At 34.9% G+C, this 14,716-nt stretch overlaps 1 protein-coding gene across 2 annotated transcripts in view; it reads right to left on the bottom strand.

Moving 5' to 3' along the window:
- TDRD3 (tudor domain containing 3) overlaps nucleotides 1-14,716 on the bottom strand; it is a 204,196-nt gene that overhangs the window by 95,488 nt on the left and 93,992 nt on the right. For both annotated transcript variants that reach the window (XM_043892527.1, XM_043892526.1), the window contains 3 exons: nucleotides 10,401-10,542; nucleotides 3,740-3,811; nucleotides 947-1,096 (listed from right to left, as the gene is read on the bottom strand). In XM_043892527.1, coding sequence (XP_043748462.1) covers nucleotides 947-1,096; nucleotides 3,740-3,811; nucleotides 10,401-10,542 — 364 coding nt within the window. The remainder of the gene's footprint in view (nucleotides 1-946; nucleotides 1,097-3,739; nucleotides 3,812-10,400; nucleotides 10,543-14,716) is intronic.

A 14,716-nucleotide genomic window follows, 5' to 3' on the forward strand; every position in this document is an offset into this window, starting at 1 on the left:
ACAATGTAAGTCATCTACCCAAGTTCTCAGTAGTGTATTCTCCTAGGCTGCCTGATTCCAGAATTTGTGCTCTTGTCCGCCTATCATAAACAGATAGTAGAATGACACTGTGGGAAGAACTACCAAAACTTAAGAAGTCCCCTCTTAAATTTTGAATTTAAATAGGAAAAAATTTTTTAGCTAAAGTTTATTGCTGGTTTTAAATAAAGAAATTTATTTCAATATCACTGGTTAAGAAAATACTGTCTAAGCAACCAACTAATTCATGAACTAAAATTTCTTATCAAAAGCTACAAATCAATAAATAACTAGAGAAACAACCTATTTCAAATAAGTAAGAAATTAAAAATAATGAAAAGAAAACCTTTTGTCTAATAATGATAAATAAGAGAGGGTATGTATAAATGCACATTTAATCCAAAGATAAAAATTGTTTTTTACTATACATTAGGTTTAAGAATGAAAACTGACAAAATTGTTAATCCTGAGCCATTGATTTACCTTCTAGTTTTTACCTGAACCCCTCCAAGGTTTCTACTGTAGGAGAAAACTTTCCTCAGAAAGTATCATCTATCCCAACTAATAATAGGAACCCCTCTACCATTTAAAAAAAAAAAAAAAAGGTTACTGTGTTCACTGTGTTCAGTTGTATACTGTTAAGTTAAGAAGAAAAGACAGAGGGAGAAAAGAAGGGTGGTTTGTCAGCAAAAGCAACTTAATGGAATTGTTAAGGAGACTTGGAAAAGGAATGTTTACAAGTAAAATGGTGTAAGCTTAAGACTCCAAAAGGTACCAGGATATTCTCTACTGATAGAATATGGAAAAAGAATGTCAAAAGTTTGTTCAATTAGTTACTTTATGCGAAAAGACAATAATGATTGTGAGTAATCTAAATAGAACATAAAGGCAAGGAATAAGAGAAATTTGCGATGATTTAGCTTCTTACTTCTTTGCTCTTTGCAACTTCTGCAATGGCAGCGGTCCTTTGCTTTTCAAACTCATCATTATCATTTGGAGGTTTGACAGGCATTGTCACTTGTAATGTCTTTCTTCGATCAAGTTCTCTGCTATCCACTTGGATATGAGACACACACTTCTGGTAGTAACAAATAAAAACAAAATGCTTCAGTAATATCAGAAGGGATTCAACTGTTTGTAAGAAAGTGTATATCTTCAAAAGAAGTATCTGAATCACAACAAGTAAGAGCCCATAAAAATATAACTCTATCCCCAGATTTTAAAATAAAGGTAGAAAACTAACTGAAGTAACTTTAACTGTAACTAGTAAATGAAAGCTACACTAAATATAGCCATCTAAAAGGGGGGAGCATATTTAAAACCTTCATTAAACCAAAAGTTCTAAGCTTCATTTTAGGGTAATGATTTAAAATAATTTAAAATTTCAAACAGTCTAGACTATTGCACAAGAAGAAAATTTGTTTTTTTTTTAAGAGCTGATTTCCACATTATGTCACAATATCCATGAGGGTTAAGTAGTATAGTTACTTTTACATATAGAATGATGTCTTTCAACTTATAAACCAAATCAAAAGCTAAAAACATACTCTCTCCCCCAATCAGGCTGCAAAGTTGTGGGATTTTAGTCTCTTGAGACAAATGACGAAAGCCCTCAATGATTAAAATAAGCCCTGAATTCAATGCTCCCTTTTAATCCTAGCAGCAAAACTCCTATAAAATGAACCTTTTTCAACTCAATAATTTTAAAAAGAAAAATATGCTTTCAAATAAATTCAAATAAATACAGATGTTCAATAATATACATATAACATAGCTGATTCCAACACACAGCCAGCATACTCTGTCTTTAACCAATGTACAAGGCTAAGATGCTGAATAAGAGATTTTCACAATGGACTTCATAAACAAATAACATTATTGAAACTGTAACTTTTAACATACTTCCTAATTCCAAAAAGTATAGCTACTTTTACATATAGAAAGATGTCTTTGAACTTATAAACCAAATCAAAAGCTAAAAACATACTTTCTCCCTCAGTCAGGCTGCAAAGTTGTGGGATTTTAGTCTCTTGAGACAAATTCCAGTAAATCCTAAAGAAAATCAGTCCTAAATATTCATTGGAAGGACTGATGCTGAAGCTGAAATCCCAATACTTTGGCCACCTGATGCAAAGGACTGACTCATTGGAAAAGACCCTGATGCTGAGAAAGATTGAAGGCGGGAGAAGAAGAGGACAACAGAGGATGAGATGATTGGATGGCATCATCGACTCGATGGACATGAGTCTGAGCAAGCTCCAGGAGTTGGTGATGGACAGGGAAGCCTGCCATGCTGCAGAACATGGGGTCGCAAAGCATCGGTCACAACTGAGAGGCTGAACTGAATTCCAAAAAAAAAAAAAAAGAGCTATATATACTTTAAATTCTTGAAAATAATTAAAAGTCTCTGTTAGCAATTTATGAAAGAAATATTATCCCCAAAATGTTTATGAGGAAAGAACATTTTTAAAAATAGCACTTATTATTTTCAAATATAAGTTAATAGAATCTTTTCATTCTTGGGATTTTTCACTATAGAAATGAGAATATCATCAGCATAGATCATGCCTCCTTTTATACTGAATTTCACATGTTCTTAAGCACAATAAAAAATGGCATATGTTTTTAAATACTTTCAAAATAGCCATGATGCAACAATGAATTATTTAATTTTGAGTAGATCCTCCAAAAAAGGGTTTTGAAGAGGATGCCATTCAACTTATTCTGTTCATTTATTTCCTGATCAACTAAATATGATTCTCATACCAAATTTTTTTAAAATTGTTACTGAGATGTACATCTCAATTTCCTAGCTGCTGTGTTCGCAACTTATCTTCACTTTTGAGTCAGCACTCTTGAAGGAAATAAAGCTCAAATGCAAGGCAGGTTACCAAGTGCTAAATTTTAGTAGCATCATATGACAAAGAACAAGCAGTCAGAGGGATTACTCTCGGATTCTTCAGGTATAAAGCAGGGACAAGCTAAAGGAGATTTTTTTGAATGCAATCTGATGTTTAGCACAACCAGAAAGACAAGATACTGGCCAGCTGAGGAGCTACCTTGAGGTAACATTCTGCAGCAAGGTGGTTGAAAATTAGGAAATAATTAGGAAATAAAAATGTTTCGCTTATGTGAGAGAAAGATCAGGGCTGCTGTAGTGGAAAAGGAAAATACCAACTGGAAATAAAATTAAGTCTTTGACTAAGATGAGTCTTTGGATGAAGGCAGATGAATAGAGTCTCGGAAGGGACAGCTGGGAGAGTAGGTCCTCCTAAAGTGCAATGATGCCCTTCCTTGTTCCAACTTTTTTGTCTCCTATCAATTCTTCTGTTGATGCTTTTATTTTTCCTCCCTCTTTTGTTTTTAATGAACAAAGTGAGAAATCATAGCATACTTTTGTCTTCTTACATTTGCATTTCTCTCTCTCAAAAAACAAAAGCCCCCACCACCATCTTATCTTAGTCTTAAATTAACATCGGGTGTGTCTCTTAACTCTTTGAATCTTTGGGTTAACGGCTTTTAAGAAAAGAATCTACACCAAAACTTTAATTAAAATAAAGGGAAAAAAACACAATTATCAATTTTGTATAATTAATATATTTCCACCTAACTCCTATGACTGCTGAGTGAAGAGGTCAGCACAAAACTGAGCACAACGTGAATATAAATGAAAAATACTTTTTGCTGATTAAAATGCATCTGCCAAAATGAAAGTCATTACCTGTCCAAAAGGCACAAAAGGAGGTGGTCCACCTTCGGTTCCAATATTGCTTCTATTGTGTTTTGACAAACTCTGTGAGAAAAGTGAGTTATAAAATAGATTTATACATTAAAAATATATTTAACAACACTTATGCACAAGAAATCCAATTATTTTAGTAGATTGCTAAAACAGAAAAAAAAAAGCCTATTAATTATTTTAAACTATATAAAACATATGCAGAGTTCAAGAAAATAGCAAGGAGAGATGAGAAGGCCTTCTTCAGTGAACAATGCAAAGAAATAGAGGAAAACAACAGAATGGGAAAGACTACAGATCTCTTCAAGAAAACTGGAGCTATCAAAGGAACATTTCATGTAAGGATGAGCACAATAAAGAACAGAAACCATAAGGACCTAACAGAAGCAGAAGAGATTAAGAAGAGGTGGCAAGAATACACAGAAAAACTATACAAAAAAGGTATTAATGATCTGGATAAAGACAATGGTGTGATCACTCATCTAGAGCCAGACATCCTGTGTGTGAAGTCAAGTGGGCCAGAGGAAGCATTACTATGAACAGAGCTAGAGGAGGTGATAGAATTATAGCTGAGATATTTATAATTCTAAAAGATGATGCTGTTAAAGTATCAATATGTCAGCAAATGTGGAAAACTCAGCAGTAGCCACAGAACTGGAAAAGGTCAGTTTTCATTCCAATCCCAAAGAAAGGCGATGCCAAAGAATATTCAAACTAACACACAATTGCACTCATTTCACATGCTAGCAAACTAATGATGAAAATTCTCTAAGCTAGACTTCAACAATATGTAAACTGAGAACTTCAAGATGTTCAAGCTGGATTTAGAAAAGGCAGAGGAATCAGAGATCAAAGTGCCAACATCTGCTGGATCATAAAAAAAGCAAGAGAATTCCAGAAAAATAATTGCTTCATTGACTATGCCTTTGACTGTGTAGATCAGAACAAACTGTGGAAAATTCTTAAAAGATGGGAATACCAGACCATTCTACCTGTCTCCTGAGAAACCTGTATGCAGGTCAAGAAGCAACAGTTAGAACCCGACATGGAGCAACAGACTGGTTCAAAGTTGGGAAAGGAGTACAATACAGCTGTATACTATCACCCTGCTTATTTAACTTCTATGCAAAGTACATCATCAAAAATGCTGGGCTGGATGAATCACAAGCTGGAATCAAGATTTCCAGGAGAAATATAGCAACCTCAGGTATGCAGATAATACCACCCTAATGGCAGCAACTGAAGAGGAACTAGAGAGCTTCTTGATGAGGGTGAGAGAGTGAAAAAGCTGGCTTAAAATTCAACATTTAAAAAAAAACTAAGATGATGATATTCAGTCCCATCACTTCATGGCAAACAGAAAGGGAGAAAGTAGAAGAAGTGACAGATTTTATTTGTTTTATTTCATTTCTTGGGCTCTTAAATCACTGCAGATGGTGACTGCAGCCATCAAATTAAAAGATGCTGTTCCTTAGAAAGAAAGCTATGGCAAACCTAGACATTGTATTGAAAAGCAGAGGCATCATTTTGCCAACAAAGGTCCAAAGAGTCAAAGCTACGGTTTTTCCAGTAGTCATGTATGGATGTGAAAGTTGGACCATAAAAGAAAGCTGAGCACGAAAGAACTGATCTTTTGAACTGTGGGGCTAGAGAAGACTTTTGAGAGTCCCTTGGACTGCAATGAGATCAAACCAGACAATCCTAAAGAAAATCAACCCTGAATATTCATTGGAAGGACTGATACTTAAGCTGAAACTCCAATATGTTGGCCACCTGATGTGAAGAGCCAACTCAATGGAAAAGACTCTGATGCTGGGAAAGATTGAAGGCAAAATGGAAAAGGGGGCAGCATAGAATGAGATGGTTGGATGGCATCACTGACTCAATGGACATGAGTTTGAGCAAACTCCAGGAGACAGTGAAGGATAGGGGAGGCAGGTGTATTATAGTCAACGGTGTCACAAATAATCAGACAGGATTTAGGGACTGAACAACAAGAGTCCCTGCATTATATATAGTATATTTTGCATTTTATATCATTATATTAAAAAGCACTAAGACTAAAAACAACAATAATATTCAGTTTAATTAAAGAACAATTTAAACTGTATATGAATATCATATTTCTTGATAAGCTGTATTTAAGATGTTAATCTATTTTTAAAAAAACACACACAAATGTGTAAAATAATTGAGAGGTCCTTTCCCTAGTTTTAATTTAGACATTAAAAAAAAAAGACCAGCCAAAGCAAAAAAATCAAGGTCATTTTATGCTATGACTTTCTTATAGTTCACATAAGCTGCCAATAATACCATTTTCCAATACACATTATATAGTAAAAAGCATATTACAGGATTTCTACTTTCCATCCTGATGAACGTATAAGAGTTAAGACTTGAATCTCCCTCTACAACTAGGAATATGGACAACACATATGAAACAAATGTTTTATGACACATGGCAAGAAGTAATGCAGGAATCTAAGTCCAAAGAGAGAAAAAATGACAGATGAGTTCTGCCTTTCTGAGACATGATGCAGACAGAGAGCACAGAAACCTACGTTGAGAAAATCAGTCTCATAGCTCAAGGCGGACTGAAATAATTGGAAGCCCTGGGGCAGAGGCTTGAAAAAGAAGAGTCCCGTACAGAAAAGATGCTCCAGAAACCTGCACAGGATCTCCCGTTAAGTCACTGCTGAGAACTAGGCTAAGCAAAAAACAACAGCAAGTTACAGGTTTCCATTTATACTAGAATTAAACAGAATAAAACATTTAGGGATAAACTAAACAAAGAGGCAGAAGTTCTATGCAATTAAAATTACAAAAGATTGCTAAAAGAAATTAAAGAAGATATCAATAAATGAAAAGACATGAGAGGGTCATGACTTGGAAGATTTAATGTAAAGATATCAGTACTACTCAAATAGGTCTAGAGATTCACCGCAATTCCTATCAAAATCCTAAGAATATTTTTCACAGAAATGGAAAAATCCACACTAAAATTCATATGGGATCTCAAGGGACCCTGAATAGTCAAAATAATCCTGTGAAAAGCTCATACTTTTCGATTACAAAACTTACTACAAAGTTATAGTAATCAAAACAGTGGCAATAAGACAGACTAACCGAATAAAGAACCCAGAAACAGATTCTTGCATGCACTTTGTTGTTGTTCAGTTGCTCAGTTGTGTCCAACTATTTGCGACCCCATGGACTGCAGCACGCCAGGCTTCCCTGTCCTTCACTATCTCCTGGAGTTTGCGCAAACTCATGTTCATTGAGTTGATGATGCCATCCAACCATCTCATCCTCTGTTGCCCCCTTCTCCTCCTGCCTTCAATCTTTCCCAGCATCAGGGTCTTTTCCAAGGAGTTGGCTCTTCGCATCAGGTGGCCAAAGTATTGGAGCTTCAGCTTCATGATCAGTCCTTCCAATGAATATTCAGGGCTGATTTCCTTTAGGATTGACTGGTTTGATCTCCATGCTGTTCAAGTCAAGGGATTTTTGATGAAGGTGATAAGGGCATTCAATAGGGAAAGGAGAGTCTCTTCAACAAATGGTGCTGGGAAAATTGGATATCCACATGGAAAAGAATGAAGTTTTACCCTTTACTTACACCATGTTTAAGAATTAGTTAAAAATGGATCAAACACTCAAATTTAAGAGCCAAAGAGCTAAACCCATAAAACTTTCACAAGAAAACCCCACTGCTTCCAAAATCTACTCTATGGTTTAGGATTTTTATGTGTACATTTGACTTCTGTGGGTATCACCTGCCAGGTGTTCAAGTAATTTGAACTCTCCATGATTTCTCCATCACTATGGTTACCAAAATCAAAAAACTATAAAACCAAAGAGAACTATTATCATATTAAGACATTTTAAAACTTTTTCATGTAAATTTTTACTGCCCTCTAAGAAGAAATACTAGAGCTTTTTTTGTTGTTGTTGTTCAAAAGGCTTTAGAAAGAAATAATAGGGCTTCCCTGGTAGCTCGGTTGGTAAAGACTCCACCTAGAATGAAGGAAATCCCAGTTCAATTTCTGGGTTGGGAAGATCCCCTGGAGGAAAGCGTGGCAATCCACTCCAGTTCTTGCCTAGAGAATCCCCACGGACAGAGAAGCCTGGTGGACTGCAGTCCACATGGTCACAAAGAGTTGGATATGACTAAGTGACTAAGCACAGCACAAAAAGAAATACTAGCATGGCTCTGAGAAAACAAAGTGCAAAAACATATAATAAAACATTACAAGGATAACTGTCAAACTATCACTGATCCATGCATGTGTATGTGTGTGTGTATGTGTGTGTGTGTGTGAGTATATGTGTTTGTATGTGTATGTTTGCATGTTGGAGATGAGCAATTTCTGAGGAATGTTTGATCTACTTTACAATTAGTGAAGTAGGTTGGTGCAAAAGTAACTGCAGTTTTCCACTGATCAACTTTTGCCATTTGATATTGGAATACATGCTTAATTATTAATAGTTTTGGCTGGGTTGGAAAAATTATGTATAATATGTTTGTGTGACTTGAGAACATATTAACACACTTTAAAAAAAATCTCTAAGGATACAATATATCAACTTATAAAAGGAAAAGATCACAAGAAATGGGTGAGATTTCTCTAGGAAATTCACAGTTCATAAACTTGGCTATTTATATGAAACTATCAAATCGCTTTATTTATTACATGTAAGACTCAGGGCCATCACTCTGGAGATACAGGAAGGCTCAGATCCATCTCCTATTAGCTATAATCATAAAATAAGTTTAACAGTTCTCAAAGCCTATTTCCTGATCCATATGGACATAACACTCTCTTATAAGACTGCTAGGTGGATTACATGATATACAGATATAAGAGTCCAGCACAAGGCATACACACTGTTCAACAGATATTTGTAGAACTGAATAAAAATAACAAAAACAGGAATTTTGACCTCAAAAAGCTTACAATCAAAGGATATAAGAAGTAAATATAAAAAAAAAAAAAAAAAAAGAAGTAAATATAACTTTATTGCTAGGTAAAAAAAATAATATGCTTCATATCACAAAAAAAGTATTCTAAGAATTCAATAAAGGAATAGATATTTCACTATGTGAAAAAACAAGCATTTTGAGTTTAAAATTATGGTCGATTCATGTTGATGTATGGCAAAAACCATCACAATATTGTAAAGTAATTATCCCCCAATTAAAATAATTTTAAAAAATAAATAAATAAAACCAAAATAAAAAAAGCATGGGGACAATATGGTCACGCATGAATTAGGAGAGAAACTGGGACTACCCTGCTTCCAGTGTTTAAGACTGCCATTCCAATTCAGGGGCCAAGGGTTCAACCCCTGGTTGAGAAACTAAGATCTCACATGCCACACATTACAGTCAAAAAATAAAAATAAATAAAATAACAATAAGAATAATAAAATAATTTTAAAAATAAAAGAGAAACTAAGACAAATTATCTTAAAATTGGGAAAATCTTTCTTCTTTTCCAAAAGAACAACTGAGAAAAGCCTAGAGAATCAAAGGAAGAGTAAATAGTTCCATTTAGCTAAAACAAAACCCATGTGAAAAAAATTAAGAAAGCTGAAAAGATAAACTAGAACTAGGACTAGACTATAAATGACCCTGAATCCCCGACTAAGGTATGTGAAATAAAAGTAGGGTGTAGCATTGGTCTGAGTTATGTTAAGATACAGAGTACAGTAAATTAGAAAATAGAAAAAGGTTATGTAGCAAAACCAGTTAAAAGGCTACTACAAATAGTCCAGGCCAGAGACTTAAACTACAGTAATATCAATGGAACCTGAGAGCAAGACATTGATGAGAGATCTGACTGCAGCTGACCAACAGAACTGGTGGCTAGAAGCAAAGTAGAAGGATAATTATTAGATAACATAGATGACTAGGAGGATGAAGATACTGTTAACAAAAATGGTGAAAACATCAACTAATGTGACTAGAAAGTTAAATGCAACAAGAATCCTTTCATTATAGTGAAATTCTAATTTGCTTTCATTTGCATCTGTGTGTGTTTACAGATAAGAGAAGTAGACGTTATTCATACATATGCACAAACACTTGTTTTCTGCAGAAAGAATTAATAACAGGTATATTATACATAGGACTTCCCTGGTGATTCAGTGGTAAAGAATCCGCCCACCAATGCAGAATACATGGGTTTGTTCCCTAGGTCGGGAAGATCCCGCAGAGAAGAAAATGGCAACCCACACCAGTATTCTTGCCTGGGAAATCTCATGGACAGAGGAGTCTGGCAAGCTATGGTCCATGGGGGTCACAAAAGAGTTGAACATGACTTGGTGACTAGACAAAAGCAATATTATACATAGCTTATAACTAGTATCCTGGCAGTTGTAAAAACTTGTCAGTAAAGACTGACTTATAAAACATGTAATAAAATATAACAAATATTGAAAAAAGGCATCTGTTTTAGAAGAACAATATGCTTAAACAAAGGTAGATAATTTCTATACAGATCACTGTATTCCACTCTATTCAACTCTAGCATAAAGAACTAATTTTACTATTCATTATAGGATGATCCTTTAAAAGAGAGACTATAATAAAAAGAGTGTAATATTTTAAAAGTTCAAACCATTCTTCTTAGTCTACACTTACTCTCTGTAACTCCCATTTCTCGATAAGGTGTTCTACCTCACCGCCAAGAACTGTGGTGTTAGAGTCATTCAAGAGCAGGAATCCATTTTTTATGTCCACAGTGCCTGAAAGTTTAACTTTAGTTCCAGGTGGTGTGTTTAGGCTAAAGCAAAGGGAAAAAAAAAAGAGTTAAAACACATTTAAGCTCCTTCCCCAAATTGGAATTCAGTCCCATACTACAACCTAGTAAAATTCTTCAAAATGTACTAATGTGAAAACTATTTTTCGGGTGATGAGCTATATAGTGTGAACAGGTCATCAGGGAGGAAGTAGAAGACCAGGTACAAGACTATCATTTTCTACCTTAATTTTTTCTACATGTAAAAATATACGGATAATAGAAATCACAGCTCATAAACTTAAAGAGAACAAAAGATGTGAAAGTACTTCCTCGACTCTATCATATTGTATAAATGTAAGATTTGCTCTTTTTTCCCCTGAGCTTTACAAACCTCATTTTTTAAGGTGTTTAAAAGAAGCCTTTTATTAAGCACAATTTTTAATACATTACCAATACAAATAGGAAAATGTCTTTTAATGAATATGGTATATCAAAAATCTAAAGTTTTTCCTTCATACTGACACAACAAAAATAATCAAATTTGAAGGAGACGTACAAAGCAAAATTTTGCGGACACCACTGTCATTTACTAATAACAGTTGAACTATAGTCTAAATTTACTACATCACCTGGGGAGGAGGGGCAACCATTTTTTATAGAGAGAATTTCTAAACTCTTATTAGCACCATTCAAAGCTTATTATCAGTTGTTCATCTACAAACTAACAGGTCAGTTCAATTCAGTTCAGTTCAGTCATTCAGTCATGTCCTACTCTTTGCGACCCCATGAACTGCAGCATACCAGGCCTCCCTGTCCATCACCAACTCCTGGAGTTACCCTAACTAACAGGTCAGGTAAAGCTTTAAAGCAAGTTTTCAGTGCAATGTTTACAGCTCCTTCTTTTAGGATACTTGGAGTCTATGATCTCAAAGGATGTTAACCAATTCTGCCTCGATAATTACAAGGTGTTAACATGTGGAGAGAAATGTGTAATGGAAAGAATTTCCCATTTTTCCAAACCTCATTTTATACTATGTTAAAAAATTAAATTACAATACAAAAGAGATAACAAATCCGTAAGAAACTGAGACCTTTAACATCTATATAAGCTACTGTAATCCACATAAAACAATGGTCTTTTTGTTAACCATCCAGTTAAAGATCAAATGAGAGTTATTTACTCTAAAGCATACTGACTTCAAAAGGACTTTTCCATAACAGGTTAACATTATCTGATTTGGGACAAACATTATCACACCATGACCCCTTTTACAAAAACCAGAGAAAATATTCTTTATCCTCCTACCAGTCTTTCAGTAAAGGAAGAAATGGAAGAAATCAATTTCATCACACAGGTTTATCCTAAAGTAAAAGCATATATACTAAGCCCCACTGCATCTCTTCAAACATAGCAGCAAGGGGTAAAGAACTGCAAAGAGGAATAAAGACAGTCCTAAAGCACTTACGATAAATTAGAAAATCATGATGAAAGGCTTTCACACTCACATTTTAAAAAATTTATAAAATTCACCATGTGGCATGTGTGTGTGTACTAAGTCACTTCAGTCATGTCTGACGCTTTGCAACCCTATAGACTGTAGCCTGACAGGCTCCTCTGTCCATGGGATGCTCCAGGCAAGAATACTGGAGTGGGTGATAGTGCAAAAGCAAACCCAATTGGTGGGGGGGATGGGGGGAGGGTGGGGGGTGATTCAGGATGGGGAGACACATGTTACTCCCCAAGATGGGGAGCACCCTTGGCTGATTCACGTCAATGTATGGCAAAAAACCACCACAATATTGTAAAGTAATTATCATCCAATTAAAATAAATAAATTAACTTTTTAAAAAAGCAAATCAATGAAAGCATTGGTATCTCTGGCTTATTTTGAAGAAAAATGGTTGATAAAATGGTCATTAACAAGAAGAAACAGAATGTGCCTATTTTTAAGGTTTCAAAGATCCCATGTGGAGTAAAACATTATTTGGTAAAAATTATCCTGAGGACCCCATGCTTAATCATTCTCAGTCATTTTATGTAACTTAACAAAACAAATAGTCATGGACAGTCTTGCCTAGCTTAACTCTTAAGTAGAGCGCTATATGGTGATAAATGTAGGAAATTGCACAATGCCTATCAAACTTCAAAATCAGCAACAACTGAATATAGACACACTAAGTGAAGTTTTTCCCAGTTCCAGGTAAACAGCAGATACAGATTTTCTAACTCTATAGTCATCATTTAGGGATAAATTAAAAAAAAATAAGCACCAAGAATACCAGGCTGCCCTACTCTTAACCTCTAAAGAAATTATTAATGAATTACAATATTTGCAGAAAACCAATGTGTTCTTTAGAGCCATTTTTAGCCAATAATTTCTAACATATTGATAAAATTGCACAGTGTAATGAAATGTAAAAATCACAAACTAGCAATATGAGAACCTATATAAGACCTTAAAAAGTAGGAAGTAAATTACAGGGGCATTTCCATTATGATAATATATTTTTAAAACCAAAAGCTAATGTGAAAGCAGATAATGAGTTATCTTTATGTAAAATGACTGTACCTTTCCAAACTCTTTCTCTAATAGGTTAAGAGGGAAAAGATAGTGAATTATTTTAAGTCAAACATACAATCTCACTAGGATAATTGACAAAGAGTTATAGTCACTGAATTACAATTCTATTCCCACAAAAGAATAAACAGGTGCCAAAATTTTAATGTAATTTTTATTATATCACCTTCAGGGTCATAACTTACTCAGAGAGCATATTGCAATTTAACTAATACTTGATTGGCACTCCAAAGTTCCTTTATTCTCTCTCTTCATTGAAATTTAAAAAAAAAAACAAAAAAACCAGGGTGTAAAGTGGGGCTGGAGGTACAATAGATGAGTGGAAAGAAGCACCCCAGAGAAATGCAATGCCCAGTGGAGAAAACACGTTCTATACCAACTCCTGGTTTATCCTCCCTAGTGAGCTCTTACACCTCCCTTCTAAGACAACCACTAACCACCAAACTTATTTGAAAATAGCTTCCCAAGTTGTTCACATGGGAGAACACTTCTGTAAGCTGTTGTTTCTATAGAACCAAAAGTAGTCATGCTGTTTCAATGATATGCAAATGAGAAAGAAGCAACATTTTTTATCAATTGTCAAAATGTAATAAATTCAACAAAAGAAAATGGTGAACAGCATAAGAGACTCTCTTCTCTGGGCCGATCTGTGCTTTCATTTACCGCAGAAAAATATACAGCAGTAAAATGAGAGAATGAGCCATTACATAGCAAGTTTTCCTTCTCAGTCACTTTTCACTAAATGTGTCAAAGGAGGACTATTTCTCCATAAAAGTAGGAATCATTCTACTCTTCAAAGAAAAGACAACATAATCACAAAGTCAATACACCCCGCTTTGTATATGAAAATCGGCATTTTAGACGAACATACATATTATCTTCTAAGGAAGGAGCCTCCCTCACCAAAGGCAGACACTAGCTGAAGGAAGAAAGAAAGAATGAGATTGCTGAATGTGGAATACAAGGCCTCAATCTACCGTATTTCCTCCCATATACCACCATGCCAATCACCTAAGCTCCGCTAAGTATAACTTTTCACTCATCTGTTGTCAGGGTACCCTGTCTTTGCATGTGCTATTCCACCCCCTATCTCTCTCAAAACACCTATTCATATTTTAAGTCCCATTCCTGGCTCCCCTAGGTACAGGCAATTTCCTGAACCTCTATTCATTTCAAATTATATGTATATTATAATCTGTATGCTGTGTGCTTATCTCATTGCCGCATAAGCTACTTGGGGGCAAAATCTAAATTCTTTTTATCTTTGACCCTCCAGCACCAGATAAAAATGTTAGAACAAATGCTTGGGCAGGAAAGAAGTATGGTCTCAGTATTAATATGAAATGGAAAAAGCTCAAAAGACCCTGAGCAGCAAACATAAGCAAATAAAATGACTAAGAAAATAAAAATGGGAGTGGGACTGTTTGCAAATGTCCATTGAAAATTACCATCTCAGAAAAAAGAGTTCAAACAGATCTAATGGAGACACTGAGAATAATGGAGACACTTTCCCTTGCTTCTCATTGCTTTTTTCCATTCCAACAGGCATGACTCTAAAAGCCTATTATAAAAACAGGCAAAAGGATTTGGAAATTTTTCCTTAAAGAGTTATTCCTCCTTTTAGACAGTGGAGTAAC

This window comes from Cervus elaphus, chromosome 30 (assembly GCF_910594005.1).
Source record: "Cervus elaphus chromosome 30, mCerEla1.1, whole genome shotgun sequence".
In the NCBI taxonomy this organism is placed as follows: domain Eukaryota; kingdom Metazoa; phylum Chordata; class Mammalia; order Artiodactyla; family Cervidae; genus Cervus; species Cervus elaphus.